Genomic DNA, 23,587 nt, shown 5'->3' on the forward strand with positions numbered 1-23,587 from the left:
TGACCCGAGTGCATGGACTGGCGACGCAATAACAGGTGACGATGTTTGCAACCCATCCTAAACACGTCATCCGTCTCGACCACGAAAGTTCTCGCGTGAGCATCTTTAGACATCCAAAGCTGAATCAAACCGTGCTGGCTCTTCGACCACGATATAAAGGTACACAAACATAAAGTATAGATGTGTCGTCACAAGAAATTGAAGTTTTAAAAAGATATTGATACATTTACATGATTTATTTGAAAGATTAATAGTATGCCCTTTATTTACGTTGGGAACAATTTAAAAGTAAAATTAACATAAAAAGACAGAAGGAATGGACGGTTAGACCACAAAGTTACGGAAAAGCCCAATTAGATGGCGCTGCAGACATCTTCACGAGGGTATATTAGTAATTCAAGTCAACAAGACTACGTCCTTGTAATTTCAAAATTAGCCCTCTGCGGTTCTTCCTTCCACGGGAAGTTTCGGCCCCGTCCTTCGGTCCGCAAATAAAAACAAGTCGGAGGGCTAAATGTGAATCGGAAAAGCTTCGTCGTCGCCCATTTCTCCGACCCTCCCTATTCAAGTCGGCCCACCTCCAGCGGAGCCCTCGCTCTCCACCCGACCCTCGCTCGTCTCCTGTTCCTTTCGAAACCCCCCTCCTCCATCTCCCCCAAATTGTTAGGGCTTCTCGGGGTTTCCAACCCCAGAAACCCTAATTTCTAACCCCGATTCTGCCCTAAGCCTTCGATCTCCATGCCCTTGATCCCTGCGTCGGCCTGATCCATGGAGTTCAACCAGGACCTGGGATTCGAGCGGTACTGCCGCCTGTCGAACACCACCCACTCGGAGATCGCTCCTTCCTTGTCCCTGCCCTCGCTCCCCGTGTGCTTTGGGTCCTTCGACCAGCAGCTCGGCCTCTCCGACGTGCCCGGAGGGTCCCGCTCCGGCGACCGCCCGGATATTCTCGCGCACGCGGGAACGATCGCGGAGCTGCTTAGGAATTGCGATGTTGACTACTTGTAAGTCTGGCTTTCGAGGTTGTCTTGTATTGTATTCGTTCGAGCGAAGGCATGGTTTTGTGACTGCATCCGTAATGTTGTTTATCGCGTAGAAATCTCAAGGAAAACGCGAGAGTCGTTCCTGATGACTTGGGGGACCGTTCGAGGCTCTATCAAGAAGTCGTCAAGTATAACCCCGATGCCTTTAAGTGTTTCTATCGAGGTAAACTATACTCAATTTGTTGATTGTTGATGAAACACACACGTGATGCATGCGTATTCCTGTAGTTCTTGGTTTCTTCTTGGGTTTGGCTTTTATTTCTTCTCTTATTTTCTAGCAAGAGCTCGTGTATTTATTTCGGTCTAGTTTTTATTTATTCTCCGTTTCTCTGCAAGGACTCGTGCTATTAGCTCATGCGTTCTAAAGAACGTAGCGTGTAATAGTTTGTACGTCGGTGGAATTAAAGGAATAATTTGATTCTTCGTAAGAGAGGCAAAGGATTAGGTGTTTGATAAATTAAACCAATGTTTTGATCTTTTTTTGGTAGAATTGGAAAAAGGAAACCCTTAAGTTTTCTTTGATGAGAACATGGATTTGATGTTATTTCGAGTTTGTTATTGTCCATTTGGATTGTGGAAAACAAAAATATCATGTTTTTAGTTCTCTGCTTTGATGTGCTGTGGCTTATCTTGAGTTTATGTGCAGTAACAACCAGCATTACGTTCCTGATTTTTCAGTATAAGTAGTTGAATAGTTTTCGTATTAATAGCATTGACGTCATTAATGGTGTAACTGATCCATTCTTATCATACTTTGGACTGGTGATGCGCCCAAATTCAGGATCCCAATTTTTTCTAGTTCGATAGAGTTTGAGATTATTTATATTATTTTAAGGATGTTGAAGTGTTTTTTATTAGGTTATAAGTTTTGGTTTGTGTAGGATGTCTTATTATTGTTTTGGGGTTCATTTTATTTAAAAAGATTGTTTGAACCGGGGAAATGTTAGATGGAGTACTTAACATGTCAGTCTTAGAAGTAGCTGAAATTTTTTAGTTACTTTAAAATAAATCTTTGATTGAAATCAAATTTTGAATCAAAGAAATAGTGTTTGACCATGTATTGTGGTCTTGGCTTCTCCGATGGTTATTTATTCTGGTTTCTGATATTCTTCTTCTGGTCCACATCATGATATCAAATGATTCCAAAACAGCATAAGCCATATGTTTTCATATCGTCTAAAACCAATCTGATTTTAGTTGATCTGACAGTTTATTGGTTGAAATTAATGGTAATTTTGGCCAAGCCTAGGTGGTTTGGTAGTTTAAAAAAGGTAAGGCAAGAGAGAAGCCGAAAGAAGGGAAAGAGGAGAGAAAGCGTCGGTTAAAGACAAAAAAAGTTCCTATGACCTTAACTTTGAAATAGAGGATACACTATCATTATTGTGTTTGCTATCTGCTGGAATCATTTTCTTTTGTCACCATTGTTACAATGTTCATCATCGACTGCTGGTTAAAAAAGACGAAAGGATATTGGGTGAAGAAATGGTTGGTCAAGAAATTGCTGTGTTGCCGTAGCTTTCACAATTAATCAACACTCTCCTTAAATAAAGTTTTCCTTGTTTCTTAGCACCTTGTGTACGTGGTAATTCCAGAAGCGTGAGGCTAAAATGGGATCTATCTCTATTTTCAAAGCTACATGTAGATAAGTCTTGAGCTTAAAAAAAAAAAATTATATGGATAATCATTTACTTCATCGATATCTTTCAATGATAGATCAATATTTAATTTCTGATCAATAATTTATATAGTTATTTTTTTAACCTTTTATATTTCCAATCTCATGTCTTTTTAGAAAGTTCAATATTTTATGAAATATCAGGGCAAAATAATTTTTTAGCATATATTATTTTTTCAAATTTTATTTTGTGTTTCCTAATATTTTATATTTCATCAATTTTTCATAAGTTGTTATTTTTATTTCTTTTTTCTTTGATTTTGATCCCTCCGATCTGATCAAATTGATCCTTTTAATCTGAATCATGTCATCCCGTCGCTGGGTGGTACCGATAGTGTTTTTGGTAACTATAGAATTAAATTTTTTTTTGGTTATTTGTTTAGTTTGCAACCATAAGATTGTGATGAATGCTATATCAGATTCATGCATGTTTGTTGATTACCACACCTCTCCATTTCCCTTTGTTTTAGGATTTGGGCTTTAGTTCTTAATGGTTGTAGATATTGAGGTCAGTCAAGCTCCAATTTTTGTGAAGTATTTGGCTACCTTTCCCCCGTTTTTCAGGCATCCAAGAGAAAGTTATTTTTAAATTCCCAGCTATTGGGACAGTCAATCTTTAAATTCCCAGTCAATGAACTACCAATATGAGGGCAATACAAGCTAACCTATTGGCACATGAGGAACTGTAGCTACAGTAGCCATCTACAAGACCCTAATTACAAATTAGACTTAGAACCAAGGTCTTCAATTTCAAATAATACAAGCTGTACCGGGTGGTATGTACCGGACCGCCAGCAGACCGGTACACGGACCATCCACTACCGGGCGGTATATGTATATATACACACACACACATATATAAACACACACATATACACACACACACACATTGGCAACGTCGCCCTGCTGTTCGGTATACAGTACAGCACCGTACCGAGCGTATCTCGAAACTCCGGTACGGTACGATATTTCAATCCTTGCTTAGTACTAAAACTGAAACAATTTTTATTGACAGCCATACAAAGTTGACTGACCTTACACATCATAACCAACATATAAAGTCACATTGGTTAAAGGCAGTGATAGATTGTCTCATGTTGACTCTTAAGGTATCTTATAATCTAATGTGTTGGTGGTGATGTTATTTGGTTTTCATAAATGAAGTGCATGTAAATGTCATCACCATAGGGAGTTCTTTTATATTTGTATATATGCACACCTCTCCAGCTGTATATTGGAACTGTAATAAAATAATTGAAGGAAGAGTGTGTATGTGAAGCTAACTTCATTGTTTTCATCATATCAACACCTACAAAGTTATTGATTACAACTAGGTCCATATTTATTAGGACAATCGTGTTTTATCATATCAAAGCTTATTAGGTTTTCAAGTACATCGGATCCATTTTTGCCTTATTATACTTTGTCTATCAGGTTTGGCAGTGCAAAATAAGGTGCTTTTTTAAGTATTAAAGTTGTTATGTTTTATGTGCTTTAATACCTCCCATGTCATTAACATTATGAAATTTGTCACTAGTTGTAATACATCCCATGTCATTATACTTGGTATATCTCTGTTGTTGTAATGAAATTTTATCTGGTTCAGAAAACAAATTCAATCTATGTTGGCTTCTGTAGTCCTTGGCCATATGGATGCTTTATAAAACTTTGATTTTTTTAACTAAGTTGGCACTAGTTTTCTGAGGTTTCATGTGTCTGGTTACTCATTTTACTTTGTGTTTTAGTATTTTGTCATGTGAAAAATTCATGATTTTGTTGTTTTACTTTTTTGTATAATTTGATTTTTACTCGTCATAATTATCTGACAACTTCTTTGTCGCAATATATATATTTTTGGGTGTGATTGTCGTTTTAGTTGGACTTTCTTTCACTTCTTTGCTTATGTAATGTTGTGCTGTTCAAGTTTCTCAGGTCCTCTTCAGGAGCAGAGAAGGTCTAATCAAACGATAGAAAAGAAACCCTTTGGACAAGGTGTTTCCCAAGTACAAAGGGATAATGGGGGTGAATGTGATGACCGGTCAGAAAAGAACTTGATCACTGTGAGTTTTATGGTCTTCTCTTAGTTATCGATCCTCTTTTCCTACTGTTTATGTAAGTCCCCAAATGCTTGCAATTGCAGGAACCACCTTCTTTTGCTTCGTCAAGAAAACCGAAAATAAAAAAGAAAGAAAGTGATTCTGTTCCATCATCTGTGGGGCCAGATCTTCTTGACCATCAAGGTTACCTAATCTTTCTCGTGTCTTTACTCGACGCTCTTGTTTCGAGTATTAATATTTTTTTCTTTAATTTGCAGGAATAGTTGGAAGCTTTTGTGAGATGGCTGAAGATTTTTGTGGGAGGGCAGAGATACCTGATGATGCGGAAGGTGCAGAGGTGTCATCTATTCCGCTGACTGATATTAAAACACTTCTAAATCAGATAATGTCTATACGTTCAAAGAAAGTCTTGCAGTTAATTCCACTCAACACTCTTGTGAGACTCATAAATATTTTAGATCGTCAAATACAGTGTGCACAAGGCCTGTCGATTGATGGAAATGACAATGTAAGTTTTTTTTTTGGCTATAGAATATAGATGCTGTTATTTTCTATCATTGAAATGTTTCCTTTTAGAAAAGGTAAAATTTGACTTTGGTTTTCCTTTCATTTGTTGGCAGCTGATGTCAATCTGTGCTTACAAGTTCTGTCTTGCTTAATGGTGATTTGCTTCAGATGCATTGAATAAAAATGGTCTTTTTTTTTTTTGCTTAGGGTGCATTGAACAAAAATGGTGATTATTCTTTTATATATTTTCCTTTTGTGTTGACAATTTAAATAACTTAACTTTTAATTCTTATATATAGGTGTGTATATGTTTATTGGCATTTAGGCAAGATAGGAGGATATAGTTGAAGTGGATGGTTAAAAAATGTCCATGTACCTAAACAAGACTTTCATGCCTTGATTGTACTAGCAAGTTAGGTCAAGGCGCAAATTGTACATGATTTCTGTAGCCTGTAGGTTCATTTGCACTTTTATGCCTCAAATTGTGTGGCCTTGAGAAGAATCATAAGAGAAGGTTCAGCATATGATGATGTTGAGATGGATGATATTTATTATAATGAAAGATGAAATAAAGAACCTTTACAATTGATCCATGGGAGAGGTAGCACCAAATAGGGAAAATGATAGGGCTGAGAAGTTGAAGGCAGTTCAAAGTTCAAACTCATAAAAAAATGATGTTTATGTGCATAGCAAGAAAATGTATGATGTTTTGAAGTTAGGTGTTCAGAAATGGAGAAGAAGACCAAAGAGACATTTTATCAGCTGCTTTGTGTTGGCCCTTGTACTGTTTGAGGTCTTCGGCTTTTCTGGAGCATAAAGATCGGTAACATTTGTTTGACTGCATACTAACAAATTTGGATATCTTTGACTGCATCGTAACAAATTTGGATATCTCTTGAGGAGCTGAGTTGGGTTTGCTTGTTGTGGTTGATTCTTAAGTAGGACAAAGTTATGTTATGAGGACTGGTCATTTGCAGCATTTTCTTCTTCCAAGGTGAACAGTAAAGGAATTGCTTTGATGAACTTGTGTTGAAAAATAATTAGTCTGAAAACTAGTTGACTGACTAAAGTAATGAAGCAAAGGTCCATACAGTTTGTCCTTGTGGTGAATGATGAAAAATTGCAATTTATTAAATTGGAATTGTAGGGGCATAAACAACCATCACATATCATCGTCCCACTATGTCGAGGATGATTGTGTCAATAACATTATGCATTTATATTAAGGTAAAATAAATATTGCAATGATTAATAAGGGTTATACATGCCTGAATAATTTTTAGTGCACACATTAGCATTTGTTATTTGCTGAACAAATATGCATTAATTGCCTTAAAAAGTTAAAAATATGATGTGCGAGGTGGAAGTAAAATTTCCTTCTTATTAGCAACATGAAAAATTTAGTTTTGATTTTATAATATAAATATTCCTGAATATTGAGTGGCCAATCATATATGGGTTTATCTCAAAATTCAAGTCGGGTAGAAGTCCTCTTCAGTAAAATTTGTTTGATAGAATCACGGTTATGTTTCGTGTAGTCATTGAGTTATTTGGAATTGTTAGATTTGAATTGGTTATAATATTAATTGGCTTGGCGATCAACTGAATCTTGTGGTGTTAATAGTTGAGTTGAATGCATGGATCGGGATTGGTATAGCTCGATCATATTGGATCTTGAGTTTTTGTTTATTATTTCTTCTGAATGATCAGAAATTAGCTGTAATCTTATGAAAATTGGTGAAGAATGATGAAATCAGTTGGAAATAAGTCATGACTGCTGGATCAACCTAAATTGGCTGGAATCGACAGGATTGGGAGATAAACCATTCAGTAACTGATCAGACCATTTAGATTTCATGGAAATTAGCCGGGACAGGTTTGACCGTTTAGGTTCAGGATAGGGACCAGCTGAGCCAGCTTTAAAACTTAGAGGTTTCAGGTTCAGATTTGGCCAATCCTGATGTGGATTGGTTGATCCCATGAACCATTTTTCAAGTCAACATGAAGTAGCTGGGTGAAGCTTGAGAATGGGATTTTCCATGCTCATATTCATTAAGCAATTTGATGGAATGACTTTGAATAAACGTGAGTCGTTCACATCATTGTGCAAATGGGTGTATATATACACATACAAAATGATCTCAATTTTTTAAACATTTAGATGGTTCTCATAATTCTCAGTATTGGAAGGTGGTTTCTTATTATTATTATTTTCTACTGGATGGAATCCATGGAAATTGAAGATCACTCTGAGGAAGCATTATATTTTTATTGCAACTGAGTGGTTTTGTAGCATAATAGGTTAATGGTCATGACATTTTTGTGGCTAAGGCAAGCAATGAGTCACTAAATGAGTCAGCCCATATCTGCCTGGTAGGTTTATCTATCTTAGACTGCTGCTGGAAGCTTGGAACGGGACTGTATTCATCATTCACCAGCAGGCCAATGTTTTGTAAAATAGAACGGTCTTGTTTTATGTGTAGATTGTGTTACATGGATCCTGTTTGATTGGATTAGTGTTGATTATGCATTGTACTTATGGGATGAAACAAGCTCTCTGAGGTCTGGTTAAGCCTCGTTGTCTTAGGATTTCAGCCCAGGAATGTCAGTTTGCTTGATTTGGAACTGAACTTTAGGCTGGATGACACGGATCTGGACTGATTGGCAGGACAGGTATAGGTTGCATTACCATAGTTGCAACCCTAATCTGTATGTCGTATCAAAATATACATCAGTATTCCTTACCTGCTGGTTTCTTAAAATGTTTCTTCCATTGTCAATTACATGAAAAGCTGCAATGTAGAAGTGTTAATCTTTGACAGCTCCTCTTACATGCCTTCTTACCTTTTCAAGTTCTTATATGATCCTTTGAAGAAAGGTACTTACTGCATGTACCTTTAGCATGCTTTATTTATGCATGTGCACAATTTTCAGGCTGATGACGATGCTGCAAACTTGGTCCTGTGTGCTTTGGAGTCTACTCATGCATCACTGGGAATTATGGCCCATCAAGATATGCCAAAGCAGCTATATAGAGAAGAAGTATGTGCAAAGTATTTATAGTCTTTTACATTAATGTCTTAACAGTAATATAACAAGATACTTCCCTTTACACCCTGCTACCTGTTCACATAGGATGGATTTTTTAGTTAACATGTTTAATATTTTTGATAATTTCATGACTCTGTTTCACATTTAACTCAGGTCATTGAAAGAATTCTTGATTTCTCAAGACATCAGATCATGGAAATCATCGCAGCATGTAATCCATTGCACAGTCTTCCCAAACCAAGTGAAAATGCTCCTTTTGATGGTAATATTTTAGGAACTGATTTTTTATTTTTATTTTTGGGGACATCTGATAGCCGATGCATGTTCAATGAGCAACTCAGTCAATTTCAATCAGGTCTCCAATATGTAGCTCGGGCTTTTGATCTTGTGTTAACAGTGTGAACCTGATGAGGTCCTTTCTGCTTTTTGCTACAAGGATCTAGCTGTTTGCACCATGTTAACTGGTGATTTTGCCTGTGTGAGGCTTTGTTGGATGTTTTTGAACTTTTCATTGTAGAGTGAAAGTAAAGAATTGAATCATGCTGATATGCTGTGCATTTTGATACACATCCAGTAAGCTTGAAGAGCTTTCTGTTTTACCTTGTAATGGGTCTATTGTTTGATTTTCTGTATTTATCCAGGTGATGAGGAAGATGATGATGATGTAGATAATACCAATAGTTCATTAGCCAAAAGAAGGCGCTATAATAGGAATGTGAATCTGAGGAAGTCTTCCGGAAGCAAGTATTATCTCTAATACTTGGTTATTTGTGACTGTATTTCCACTTATTTGCATATTTAAGATACTTGTTTTATTGTTGTGTTTCTTGTTTACACCAGAATTTCAGCACCAGTGCATGCTGTGGTTCAGAAACTTTGCTCAATTCTAGGCTTTCTCAAGGATCTATTGTCTGTGGAGCGACTCTCAGATAGTTGCATTCTACAGTTGGTTAAGACCAGTTTTTCAACTTTCTTGGCAGATAACATTCAGCTCTTGCAATTAAAGTCTATAAATTTAATATGTGGGGTAATGCTATCTATTTTACTTAAATTGGTTCTCAATAATATATGCTCTTGTTTGTTTATTATGCTTGTTTGTTCATTCAGGTGTATTCTTCATACACTCAGCACCGGAGTTTCTTGATAGATGAAACCCTGCAGCTTCTTAGGAAGTTACAATTCAACAAACGGGCTATTAGAGCTTATCATCTCCCCGATGAGGAACAAAAACAGATTCAGATGATAACAGCTTTGTTGATTCAATTGGTGCAATTCAGTAGCAATCTTCCTGAAAGTTTGAAGACAGCAGCAAACTGGAATGCAGTTTTAGATATATCATCTGATTCAAGTAGCCCAGCTAAATCTTATGAAGCTGCAACTCAAACCTGTTGCCTTTTCTGGACCAGTGTTCTTCAGCGTTTGACCACTGCAAAATCTCAAGATGTATCAGAGTCGAAGATGATCTTAGAGAATATTATCATGGATCTGCTGACGACTTTGAATTTACCTGAATATCCTGCTTCTGCTCCAATATTGGAGGTGATGGATCTTCACCAGAACTTGAGTATTGTGCATTATAATTTTAATTAAATAGTCTGGTCTATGCAGGTTCTCTGTGTCTTGCTGCTTCAAAATGCTGGATTGAAATCTAAAGATATCTCAGCACGTTGCATGGCTGTTGACCTTCTAGGAATGATTGCAGCAAGGCTGAAACGTGATGCTGTGACTTGCAGCAGGGATAGGTTCTGGATCCTACAAGATCTGGTCGATGCAAATGATGATGTTTCCGTTGGCACGAAAGATGCATGCTCTGTTTGTCTTAAAAGAAGAGGTGCCAACATCATCTGTCATCTCTGCAAGAGATGCTTTCATCCTGATTGCTTGGGAATTTCGGGACAAGAAATGTTGCTTCGGGACTGGTCTTGTCATATATGTCTATGCAAGAAGCAGCTAATTACTCTGCATTCATACTGCAATATGCAGAGCAAGGATAATGCTAAGATAAGCTTAGTTTCTGCTAGCACCACTTCTGGAGATTCTGACTGTGTCACTAAATTGGAAGTTGTTCAACAAATTCTTTTGAACCATCTGCAACAAAATGGTTCCGAAGATGATGTGAATTTGTTTACTCGCTGGTGTGAAAACTTAATACTTTTTCCTTCTAGAATTGTTACAATCACATTATTTAAATGCTAAACCATTTGCAGGTTTTATCTTTGCTTGTGGTACAAGGACGACTCTCAATCTCAAGAAAGGGTTATTTATTATCTTGCTAGACTAAAGTCAAAGGCCATTTTGCGGGACTCTGGTAGTTCTTTATTGTTGTCAAGAGATGGGGCTAAGAAGATATGCTTGGCACTTGGGCAAAATAATTCTTTCTCTAGGGGATTTGACAAAATTCTTTCACTGCTCTTGGTAAATAGCTTTTTATTGCATTCCATTTTATTCTTGGATGTTGTCTATGTTAAGGATTACAGCAAACTCATTGCTCTCAGGCAAGCTTGAGGGAGAACTCTCCAGTTTTGCGAGCCAAGGCATTAAGAGCAGTGAGCATTTTTTCTACAGAGCAAATAAATATGTATCTAATTTCTTTCTATTACAGTGGTGATGCTTCTATTACACTGATGCTTCTATTACACTGTTTTAGGTCAGTGCCATAGTTGAAGCTGATCCTGAGGTTTTATGTGATAAACGTGTCCAATGTGCTGTTGAAGGAAGGTTTTGTGACTCTGCGATCTCAGTTCGGGAAGCTGCTCTTGAACTTGTTGGCAGACATATTGCTTCTCATCCTGGAGTTGGTTTGAAGGTGATTAAATCAAACATGCACTTTCAGATTCTTGAATGGTTATTTGTCTAATTGGAAGTTTATTTTGTGCTTGACAGTATTTTGAAAAAGTTGCTGAACGGATAAAGGATACCGGAGTCAGTGTGCGCAAACGTTCCATTAGAATTATCCGCGACTTGTGTATTTCTGAATCAAACTTCTCAGAAGCAACTCGTGCTTTTATTGAGATCATTTCTCGTGTTACCGATGAGGAATCAAGCGTACAGGTGATATGAGTATTGTTCTGAATTGGTTCTTTTGACCTTTTAATAGTAGTTTGTGTGTTTATATATATATATATATGTATATATATATATATGTATATGTATATATGTATATGTATATATGTATATATGTATATATGTATATATGTATATATGTATATATATATATGTGTGTATATATGTATATGTATATATGTATATATGTATATGTATATATGTATATATATATATGTGTATATATGTATATGTGTATATATGTATATATGTATATGTATATATGTATATATATACACATACATAGTTAATGTGGTTGATTTTTCCTGGTCTTTACGAGACTAAGCATCATGTCTTTTGTAGGATTCCATGTTTTCTAAGCTTGATTAACTTAATAGGTTTACTATGGGTTATTAACAGGATTTAGTATGCAAAACATTCTTTGAACTTTGGTTCGAGGAACCAACTGGAAGTCAGAAGCACTTGATAGCTGATGGTAGCTCTGTACCTATGGAAGTAGCAAAGAAGACTGAGCAGATTGTTGATATGCTGAGAAATATGCCTAACAGTCATCATCTTGTTACAGTTATAAAGCGTAATTTAACACTTGATTTTCTTCCACAATCGGCTAAAGCTACTGGGATAAATGCAGCTTCTTTGGCATCTGTGCGTAAACGCTGTGAATTGATTTGCAAACGTTTATTAGAAAGAATATTGCAGGTGCTTTTTTTTGACCTTATTAGCATGCAGTGTCTTTGTGTGTTGAACTATTTAGTCATCCGGTTTTTAATATGCAACATATCAAAAACATGTAGGTAGAGGAGGAGACTAGTGATAAAGAGGAAGTTTGTGCACTCCCATATGTTCTTGCTTTGCATTCATTTTGCGTTGTGGATCCAACACTTTGTGCTCCATCCACCGATCAATCACAATTTGTTATAACTCTTCAGCCATACCTTAAGAATCAGGTATTATGTTTGGTTTTGGCAATTTCATGCATACATTTAGATTTTCTTGTTGTGTTTTCCACGTTGATGCTCGACGGTTTATGGATAATATCTTGAGCATCGCCAAAGTTGAGATACAAGAATGTTTCTTTAGAAGTTTTGTATATTTATTTAGATTTTCTTGTCACATCTTCCACATTAATATTTTAATGTGCATTTCTAATTCTTCATTTCTTTGTACTCCGTTTAGGCCCTTTTTATGGTATTTTTTGTTATTAACTCTTGTATAGTTTATATGAATCGTACTGATTATATCCAGTTTTGCTTTGTTTCTTCTCTTTGATTATGTTCTACAGTGTTAGCTTGTTTATTTGCAGTAGAACAGATGCGAACTGATGTGTTGTTTTTTGCGTCTGTTAACTCCTAAGGCAAAATATGTATCCGGCATTACATCATCCCTTATAGGAATAATTGCTTTTTTTAGGTATATCGCAAAGAGAAGCACAAGCATTGTTCATGAAGTGACAACAAAGCTATCCTTGTGGTTCTTTTATTTTTTCATGGCATTGCATCTAATCTATTTATCTTGTGGAATGTGGGACTCGAATAAGTTACTTCCTACTTTTACCTCTTGAACCAGTTTTGCATAACGAGCATTCTAAATGAATTTTGAGGTCTAAAGCATCTAAATATAATATTTGTTAAGTTTATTTTTTATTGAATTTTATGTTTACTTTTTAACTATTACTGAGGCAGGAACTAAGAGTGTTGAAATGCTTGAGTCCATGATGTTCCAGCATGGGAAATGTTCTTGCCGACTGAGCAGCCTGTTAAGGACCTAGGTCTTACCATGAAAGAATACCATTGGATATATTTTTTGTTGAGCATGTAAGAATCATTGTCATCGTGTTTGGTGAATTTCTTAACAATCAAACTTGTTCCAGGTTATTTCTTTTAACTACTTAACACTGTGCTGCCAAATGATGTTCATTATTGCCCTTGGCATCTATGATTGTCAATACTCAGCACGATGGTTTAAGGTTACTGGCCCCATATTGGTCCATGACCAGGTACATGCCAATGTACCCACACATGGTGCACTGGCACATGCTGTGGCATGTGATTTAAGGGTCTCAATCTTTCGAAACCCTGAAAGATCCCTATTTTATGGTTGTTTCCTACCTTTTAAAACATAATGTTGAGAAGATTTGTATATTGCATTGAAATATGTAGTGGCAAAGGAACACAAGGTATCTAAACTCTAAAGAATACGTCGCACCACACAAATAAGTTCAAAGTCATTTAAGCAATGAAGCAGAATAAAATAATTGTATTATAAGATTATTTAATTGTTCCTACTTCCTACGACCAAAATGATCATCATGATTCATGACAGGGTGGGTCAAGGTCCTCAATCTGTTGATATTGTATATCATTATGGTACATCTGCAGGACCTAAGCATGAAACTGCTCCCATGGCATTTGGTAGGCATTTGATATTGGTAAACAGTGTCATTGATGTTGTTGCCTCATCACCATGAGCCACTCGTGTGATGGGACGCTCAGGCAATCAGTCCCACACAAGTTTTATGATGTAGTGTGCTTGAGCTGCAGCTCTCGGCACTGCATTGTTGTTGTGTATTGTAAGATGCATCCAACTCCGAAAAGAATGACTGTTCATCATAAGATCTAGAAACTGCAAAATCTTCCATACAGATTGAACCTATATTAACTAAAGGTGAAGCGTAGATCCACATAGACCTAGCCTAAAACTGCTTGATCCTTGTGGATCTAGCCTAGATCCATATGGTTTGGGGCTTGATCTTAGTGGGTCAAGTTCTAATTTAAGTGTAAAACCAAGATGAATCTTTGAAATCTCTTTAATCATGGCCAATTAAACCTAAACTCAAGTCATTAAGCTAAGAAATCAGGTTCAAATTTACCTAATTTAGAAGAAATAGTTTATCAGATCCTTGATTTAAGCGCCTTCTCCTACCAGTAATGTTTGAATTTGGAAAAAAATTGCATGAGAGGGAAGGGAAAAAGAGAGTGAGGATGTTGATATGGGGAAAGGGAAGCAAAAGACACAGAAAAGTACTTTTTTGCAACTCAAAAGAGACCACAGTGGGTCTGTAGCGGGTGGTAATCCCGATTCATATGGCTTGGCAATTAGTCTTGTTTCGCCATTGGACCACATGGAATAGGTGGGTCCCTGTGCATGCCAGCTGTTGGACCTGTTTGTACTGCTCGGCATGTCCTGGTCAGCTCAAAATGTAAAACCACAGCCAGCACCACTTATGGAGGTACTAAAGGCAGAGTTTGGGACTGAGATTTAATATATTAGATATTTTTTTAAATTATCAGTCTTCTCAAAATTTAAATCGGGACATTGCATAGAAATGATGACCAGGGGAAGAGAATTTTCTGATCATAAAACATGAACAACTGTGTAATGACATAGGAAATTTTGTGATAAGTTTATGCCTGTTGCGGTTGTTTTTTCATACATTTTAACAATAACTGGGCTAAAGAATGGATGTTTATAAAGCAGCTTTCTTATTCTGTTTCTGTTAAATATGCAGGAAGTCCATAATTACTGGAATATCCTTTTTACAAGTCTTGGTATTAGGCTTTTAGTATGCATCAATTGTCATGTATCCTATAAACATAACCTTGTTTGGTTTGGTTTTGCCATCACTTCAGTATATAGTCATTTACTTCATTCCAAATTTTGAATTCATGTATCTTTTTTTTTTCTTTATTCGTATAAAGGTTTGTTCTTGCAAATGGTAGTATTATCTTAATTATTTTTTGGTTGATTCCTCAACCTGCATTGTTTAGGTTGACAACAAATCAGTTGCTCAGCTGCTCGAAAGCATAATATATGTAGTCAATGCTGTTCTGCCATTGCTTCGGAAGCCACCACAGAGTGTTATTGAGGAACTTGAACAGGACCTTAAGCACATGATTGTTCGCCATTCTTTCCTGACAGTCGTTCATGCTTGTATCAAGTAGGTTATGTTTCATTGCGCATTTGATTATACCATTTGTCATTTATATTTCATAACACGGTTATTTTCCTAAATGCTCAGCATAGAGGTGTATATCTTTTTTTATGCATAATGGGAATTGAGGCTTGAATCTTATTACCTCATGGTTTTTATTTATTGCTTTACATGTTCACATGATAGAACTTGCGAAAAATTAGATTTACCTGAATATGTGGCATACTGTTTTTTTGCTGTACTGTTTGATTTGTTTTCTTGATTCTACTTGTAAATTATCATTACCATTCTGTGTTATCATCTAATTGTTATCTAGGTCATGCATGTGTGCATCTTTGACTATCTGTGTTTTCTTTTACCAGTGAGTTCATCTGAAATTTGCTTTGTAGCTATCCTGGAATCTGACAACGAAGTTTAATGAAAGATATTTTTCATGCACATGTGCATCTTTGACTTTCCGTGTTTTCTAATACCAGGAAGCCCATTTTAATATGCATCTCAATGATACTCATAAAAAAGGAAATTTGTTTGTCGTTATCATGGAATTTGACAACTAAGTTTAATGTTGAATGATATTTTTCCAGATGATGAGTACGATAGCTCACTTGGTGATTGCTGTTTCCTTGCAGTCCTTCACATTATCATAAACTTCGTGCCTTTCTTGTTATTAATCAACTATCTGCTTTTCTTTTTGTCTCTAAGACTTCTTGTAGTTAATTAAACATGATCAAAAGATGAAACAGCCTCAATTTTCTTTTATCGCTTGTTACCCAAGTTTTTAGTTATAATAATGTAGTTGGGTGGTTGTTTTCTATTGGATAGCTTAATTTTGTATGCTTCTTCAAGTAGGTACTAGAATAATCTTTCAAAAACATAACTGCTACAAAGTGTAATTCTTCATGCAACTGGGAACTTTACAAACATATCTGCAATTCCTAAAAGTTACAGTCTTCCCATGCAGCTATTGCTTATCTGTGTAACATATTTACAGACTCGAATTAAGACCATACTAGGTTATATTTGACCCTGTTTGAAATATTGCAAAAATCTTGTAGTACTAACTATTGTAACTCGAACAAAATTTAAACTTGATCCAGACCTGCTCCAATCAATGCCACATAACTCATTTCCACATTATGTGTCATCGAGATTTGAGATGCATATTAAAATGAAATGTGCCAATGACCTCTAACAAATCCTCTCAAGCATGATTTGGGTTTCTATCAAATTATCAATTTTCAAGAGTCAAATTTGATTTTGGGCTTCACTGATTAGTTTTTTGCAGTGATTTAAAAGCGCTAGGTGCCAAAAGGTGCCACGGTCTAAAAACACCTGAGGCGCTAAGCGCTCGCCCGAGCGAAGTGAGACACTAAAAATTAATAATATTAAAATTAATAGTATTAAAATCAAAATAATAGTGTTATACTGTATACAGTTAACAGTATATTGTATATTGTTAACAGTATACTTTCGATTTCGAAAGAGGAGAAGCGAAAGAGAAGAGAAGAGTGTAAGGGAAGACCGAGGGTGCTGAGAAAAGCGGGAGCGGCAGCGGTAGCGGCAACGGCGAGCGATGACAGTGGTAGCAGCGGGAGCGGCGACAGAGGCAGCGACAACAGCGGCCGTGGCTGCGGGAGTGGGAGCGACGAGCGGCGACAGTGGCAGCGAGAGCGGCAACGAGCAGCGGGAGTGGCGACAGTGGCAGCGGCAGCGAGCAGCGTGAACGGCGAGCAAGGTTATGGTTGGGGAAGTCACGCTGATATTAGTGCTTTAGTTGGTTCGATTGAACGAAATAAAGCATCGGAGACCGAACCAAACCTAAACCGCTGGTTTGGTCGCCTGGTTTAACCCAGGCGCTTGCCTGAAGCGCCCGGCGCCTGGGCTCGGGCGAGCGCCTAGGCGACGCCTCTTTGAAGCACGCCGCCTGGAAATGAAGTGAGGCGCTCGGGCCTCGCCTCGCCTCGCCCGAGCACCTAGGCGAGCGCCCGAGCACCTTTTTAAATCACTGGTTTTTTGATGCTAAAATTTGTTGAAATTCTTGAAGATGGAAAGTGACTATTAAATCTTCTAAGACTGGGTCCAGTTTGGATGTTACAGTTCTCAATCTATTAAATAGTTTCTTGATCTTCAGATATCTTCAATCCGACGCATTCCAAACTGGTTCCCTCATGTTTCTGGTGTCTTGTTTCTTAATCAAGTTAATTCGACTAGTACTTGCTCTTTTGCTCGGTGGATTCACTTTCATACTAGTTTATTCATTGGTGCTCAGTGTCCAGTGGCTGCAACACAGATTATCTAATATGAAATTTGCTATTACAGTTGGAGCTTTGTTAAGGTTGCATGCCTTGAGTGTCTCCTGGCCTTACATTGGTTGGAGCCTCATACATGTGACCACCTTTTTGTTAATTGAAATGCAGCATGTGCAGAGGTAGGTCGGCCTAGATCAGTTCAGTTTATGTTCAATTGGATTCATCTGATGGTAGATGGAGTGTTATTTGCAGGCTTTTTGTACCGATAGTGTTGTACTGTAGAACATTAAAAATATAAAATTAAAGCAGTAAGGAGCATCTATTTTGCTAACCAACAGCTTTTTCTTCTGTGATACTTTGAACAGCCCCTAACACCATCGAGCTAGGGATTTTAGATGCTGTATGACTAATATTTGTTTTATTCCACATCATTGTTTTTTTGTTATTGACAGAAGTTTGTCGCAATATATTGCATGCTTCAGTAGTAATGATCCTAGGATTTCTGTTTCCTCTTCTTTATTTTGCTTACCTGCATCATTTAGCTGTGATAAAAATGTTGATTTTGATTGTTCCTTTTCCCCCTCTAGGTGCCTTTGTTCGCTTAGTAAAATTGCTGGCAAAGGTTCAAGTATTGTCGAATATTTGATTCACATTTTCTTCAAGCATTTGCAAGGTTCAGGTTCTGATAATATGCAGGTAACCATCTTTGCATTGGTTGCAAAACTAAATATTTAATTTTTTTTACTATGCCTTAGATTAGAAATTATTCTATTTTCTTGGTTTCTTATCCTTGTCATGTCTTCTGTTGCAATGTTGGAATATTGAGAACTTCTGTCGTGGAAATTCTCTTTATAATTGTTTGAACTTGTGATTAAACAAAAAACTGAATTAGTTAACCCAATTGAGACTTTACCACTACTATTTCAAATTTTCAGCAGAGTCTACTTTTTTACTTCGACACAATTGGAACGACATGTGTATTCTCCTTATCTTGGGTTTGTTGGTATTAGTTGAGGAACATCTTTATTTGATATTTTTATGACGTTTTGCAAATGTAATGTTTATAAAATAGAAACATGATAAAGGCAGATTGTTGAAAGATTAATGGTTCTTGTATTTAACTAAACTTTCTATTTTTCACTTATGTTCTAATGGAAACCTTGCTGGTCTTAGAATTATAAAACTGTATCAGGTAGATTATGAGAGCCTCAAAAAGGATGAATTGGAAATTTTCTCTCATATTTGTTGCTTATTTGCTGAGTTTTTTTAATGCATGGAACCAGAAATGTGTGATTAGAAAGCTACTTCTTTTAAAGAAATAATGAATCGACTATTTGAGATGTTTACCTATGAAACATATTTTAAGAATTGACCATAAAATATTGCTTATATTATTTTTGTTCACATTAATTTTTTTTTAAACATTTGTTGTGGCCAACAAATCAATGGGGAGATGTTTAAGAAATATTATTGTTATCAAAAGATGACTATGGATTGTTTTCTTCTTTAAGCATTTCGTTCTTCTAGTAGAGAACTTGAATCCATTGATATACCTATCTGATGGTGTTTGAACTTGTGTACGATATCCAGCTTTTGGGTCGTTCACTTTTCTGCCTTGGGCTTCTTCTAAGGTATGGGGGAGAGCTAATAGTTAAGACTGATAGTCAACATGTTCATATTGACAAGAGTCTCTCATTACTGAAAAGATATCTTGTCATGGACGACTTTGGCTTAAAGGTTCGAGCTTTACAGGCAAGTGAAAATTATCAAAGAATTTGGTGTATTGAAAGTTTTTCTTTGGAACTTGGATCTTGAATTCATATGCTAATGCTCTGCAGGCATTAGGCTATATATTGATTTCTAGTCCTGAGTATATGTTGGAAAAAGACATTGGGAAAATATTAGAGGCCTCACTGGCCTCTAGTGCTGATTTCAGGCTTAAGGTACATCATTTTTTGTTATGCACATTCTTTGTTCTTTCCCTTTATTTGAATGGGATGTTTTTTTTTCACACCAGACGCAAGCATTGCAAAACCTGTATGAATATCTTCTTGATGCGGAAACCAAAATGGGTACAGATTGTGGCAGTAAGAATGCAACTTCACATGCTGAAGATGCTGGAAACAAAGTGCCTGTAGCTGCAGGTGCAGGTGATACTAATATTTGTGGAGGAATTGTTCAGCTTTATTGGAACAGTATTCTTGAAAGATGCTTGGATGGAAATGACCAAATTCGTCAAACTTCTCTCAAGGTATTAACTCTCTGAATTTCTCATCTTTTTTCATAGCAAAGTTACTTTTTAGTTTTATGAAAATCTTTCTTTCTATTTCTCAGCTTTATTAAAATGTATGCTGTTATTGTTTTTGCTTGTGTTGATTTCTTTTTCACATTTGTTTCAGATTGTGGAAATTGTACTACGTCAAGGACTAGTCCATCCTATTACGTGTGTTCCATACCTCATAGCTCTTGAAATTGATCCGCTGGATGTGAATTCAAAATTGGCCCATCACTTGTTGATGAACATGAATGATAAGTATGATCATGTAACTCAATAGACTTATCAAGTTTACTAGTCAAATTGGAATGACATTGTGTTTGTTTAGTAACATGATTGGTTTTGCAGGTATCCTGCTTTTTTTGAAAGCCGTTTGGGTGATGGCCTTCAGATGTCATTTAAATTTGTTCAGTGCATAGCCAGTAATCATAATTTGGTCTCAGGACTTCAAAAAGGTAAATCTGATGGTAATCCGATAGCATATGTCCGGCCAGGTATATCTCGTATATACAGGCTTATTCGAGGAAATCGTATTGCAAGGAACAAGTTCATTCACTCAATAGTGAGGAAATTTGAGTCTGGTGGTGGGAATTATTTACCGATTGGCTTTCTTGTGTAAGTTACAAAGTTGTTATTTGGCTTGAAGAACTTAGTCGGTGTTGATTCTAATTGTCATTTCCATTTCGCAGATATTGCACAGAGATTCTTGCATCTCTCCCTTTCACATGTCCTGATGAACCCCTTTACTTGATATATGATATAAATCGAATAATACAAGTTAGGGCAGGTGCACTCGAGGCAAACATGAAAACCTGGAGTTCTGTTTCGCAACACCGGGATTCATTGGAGATGCCCAGTGAAATTGACAAAGGTAATGCCAATTCTGGTTGGCCTAATATATCTGAGCATGATTTCACAGAGATTGCGGACAAGATGTCAGACAGCTCACATGGCATTTCAACAGAAGACCTGCAGAAGTTTCAGGTTGTTATATGTTTAAATGTAATACCATGGATCATTTGCAATTTAAACTGTCGAATAATGCATTGTTGCTGTTCTGCATTACAACAAGCCTTAAGTTCCCTACAACTTGTGCTTGGACATGGATCTTTTACTGCCATTTCAGTCAAATGAGGAGCTACCTATTCTCTTTTTGTTGTTTTTAATAAAGTTGTTTGAGAGATCTCCCTCTGCCTTTTGTCTTCTGGTAACTAAACATCCATCATAACTTTGGACACAACTTTTCGTGTATGTTGACTCCTAACTGCATAACATTGTGATTCATAATTTCATATATTATTGATATTTTCATTATTGTATACTTATTTCTTGTCATTGTTGTTATTGTTGCCCCTTCATATCAACCTTCCTTGTGTTTAACAGGGTAAAATGTAAGGATCATTTCTAGTTGCCCCATTATCATGCTATCTCATAATATCAGTTTGTCAATTGCAACAAATAATGTAGCCTTTGACCTTGCATATATTCTGATAAAAAGATCGTGGCCTGTGGAACTTACTCATACATTAGAGTTTAAAAATATAGAACAATTGCATTATCTTGTCTTAATTATACTGTTAGTGATGTTGGAAATTTGATATGAACTCTTATGTTTTTTTGTGGCATTTTATTTATTTGCACAATCTTGTTTGTTGATGGGGGCATTTGGCATTATTAGCATGTCATCTTGCTCTTCTCTTCCTAGTAACTTTTTTAATGATTGGAAATTGTTTTGCTACTCAGGCTGATTGTCATGAGGCAATTGCTCTGCAACTCCTATTGAAGCTGAAAAGGCACTTGAAAATTGTGTATGGTCTAAATGATGCCAGGTGTCAGGTTAGTTTTTTCATAATGAAGTTTTTCAGTTCTCTACCCTTCAACAACAGAGCATGCAGATTACTGTTCTAGAGATTTTGATATTTTGAATTCTTTCTATTAGGCGTTTTCTTTAAAGGAGCTTCCAAAGCCTGGAGAGACGATTTCTAAGCAAAACATTCCTTTCAACATTAGTGACACTCCAATCAGTTTGCCTACATCCTATCAAGCCATGGTTGAAAAGTATCAGGTACCTGACTTAGGCATACTTGAGAAGTAATCTTGATAGATTCTGGAGTGGAACTATTCCATATTTTTTTGCTTGCACATTTTCCTCATTTTGACTGACTTTTAAGTATGTTAGCATTCTTATCTTCTTTAGTTTCCAACAGCTGATTTTATTGATTACATATTTGTTGCCACCTCAAGTGTTGACTTTTGGTTTGGGTGCATCTCCTTTTGTTGATTTGGAACCCTAAGAAGATGGAAATCATATGGAGAAAATTTTCCCTTGTAGAATGCTTTTGGTGGATCTAAATATTTCAGAACAGCCCCTTTATTTCCTATTGATTATCATGTTTATCCATCTGAAGGTTTGTGAAGTCAATTTGTATATACTACTACTATCTGTCATGTTCCTTTCACTTCAGAAACCTGTGCAAGGACTACCATCCTTTTTTGCAGCACCAGTATCGGTCCACTCTAGATTCTCTAACCATATTTTTGTCAAGTAGTTGATTCCTTCTGATAGCAACGGATTCATTTACTTCTCAGTCTTGCTTCCATTTTTTAATTATTTTTTCGTCTGGTGATGTGGGTGTGAGTGGTTTGTTGTTTGGAGTTCCAGTACCACGTTGTTGAGGGTGTTTTCTCCTTGAGGACAACATATTCATAAATATTTTGGATTTGTACTGCTTCTCTTTGAATTTTCAACAGTAATTAAGATTCATTATATTTACAAACATGGATCTTTTCAACTTCTGTTACAAGAATTGAACATAAGATGATACTTGAGGTCATGAATGCCAATTTTTACTATTGAGGGCTCCGTAATGGCTTCAGCCATTGCAACCTTAACTCGTTGCCTTGTCTGAACTTTTTCTTTTTTTTCACCTTCTCCGAGTTTTCTGTACTGCACTCATGATAACTTTGTTGTTGAATTGCAGGAGTTCAAGGTATCGTTGAGAGAAGACGCAATAGACTATTCAACATATACAGCTAGTGTCAAGAGGAAACGCCCTACTCCAAGAAGTTCCAGAGGCGGAAAAGCTGCTCAACGAAAAGGTGAGGAAGATGATGACGATGTGGATGATGAAGACTGGACAGGTGGGCCACGCGTGCTTGATTTCAGTGGCCAAAGGAGTAATGGTATGCGGATGACCAGGCAACGGTTGCAAGTGTAACAGATGTGTAGCTTTTTCTGTACATTACAGGAACATCGATCTCAGTAGGGTTGGCAGTATTGGTACATAGAAGTAACAAAAAGTGGGCAAGGCTTTGGTTGTAGTTAGTTAGGTGGTCTCATTTAACTGGAGCTGCTGATGTGTCCCGTCCCCAAGCCCCTTTGGTATTTTCTCGTTGGGCTGCTGTTCTAAGGACCGTCAAGAATGTGCTCCAGCTTCAAAGTAATGAAAAATCCATTTTTGACCATGCTGTGGATATATATGGTTTGGAAGTGTCTTTTAAACCTCCGTCGGGGCTCAAGTTTCCTGTTTCGGTCTGGTTCTCTGTTGTCCGTTGATTAGTTTTTTCCTATTTATTTCTAACAGGTTTCAAGTGCAACTGCCAGAATCTTACATCAACACAATGTAAGATTTGTTCCTGAGACGATCTGCCGGCGATGAGAGATGATGCCAGAATCTTACATCAACACAATGTGCCTTAAATGTCGGGACATAGCAGCACTTCATTATATTTTGGG

General features: G+C 36.7%; 1 protein-coding gene across 1 annotated transcript; it reads left to right on the top strand.

Moving 5' to 3' along the window:
- The first annotated feature begins 517 nt into the window (after positions 1–517).
- Positions 518–23,316, top strand: LOC135612000 (sister chromatid cohesion protein SCC2-like). The gene is made up of 28 exons (XM_065107699.1): positions 518–1,004; positions 1,097–1,206; positions 4,651–4,778; positions 4,859–4,958; positions 5,033–5,283; positions 8,217–8,324; positions 8,487–8,595; positions 8,975–9,077; positions 9,174–9,360; positions 9,441–9,872; positions 9,942–10,468; positions 10,541–10,748; positions 10,829–10,879; positions 10,981–11,139; positions 11,217–11,384; positions 11,796–12,095; positions 12,191–12,343; positions 15,164–15,333; positions 18,164–18,272; positions 19,167–19,328; positions 19,415–19,519; positions 19,594–19,827; positions 19,976–20,109; positions 20,200–20,466; positions 20,541–20,835; positions 21,595–21,687; positions 21,791–21,916; positions 22,833–23,316. The coding sequence occupies exons 1-28, from the start codon at positions 769–771 to the stop codon at positions 23,067–23,069; spliced, it is 5,262 nt and encodes a 1,753-aa protein (XP_064963771.1). The 5' UTR covers positions 518–768; the 3' UTR covers positions 23,070–23,316.
- Positions 23,317–23,587: the final 271 nt, after the last annotated feature.

This window comes from Musa acuminata, chromosome BXJ2-5 (assembly GCF_036884655.1).
Source record: "Musa acuminata AAA Group cultivar baxijiao chromosome BXJ2-5, Cavendish_Baxijiao_AAA, whole genome shotgun sequence".
Taxonomy (NCBI): domain Eukaryota; kingdom Viridiplantae; phylum Streptophyta; class Magnoliopsida; order Zingiberales; family Musaceae; genus Musa; species Musa acuminata.

Bases quoted from the DNA above. Each gene is read 5' to 3' on its own strand.
- LOC135612000 (XM_065107699.1), top strand. From the start codon at position 769: ATGGAGTTCAACCAGGACCTGGGATTCGAGCGGTACTGCCGCCTGTCG. The intron at 1,005-1,096 runs GTAAGTCTGGCT...TTTATCGCGTAG, and splicing joins AATTGCGATGTTGACTACTT to AAATCTCAAGGAAAACGCGA. The intron at 4,779-4,858 runs GTGAGTTTTATG...TTGCAATTGCAG, and splicing joins CAGAAAAGAACTTGATCACT to GAACCACCTTCTTTTGCTTC.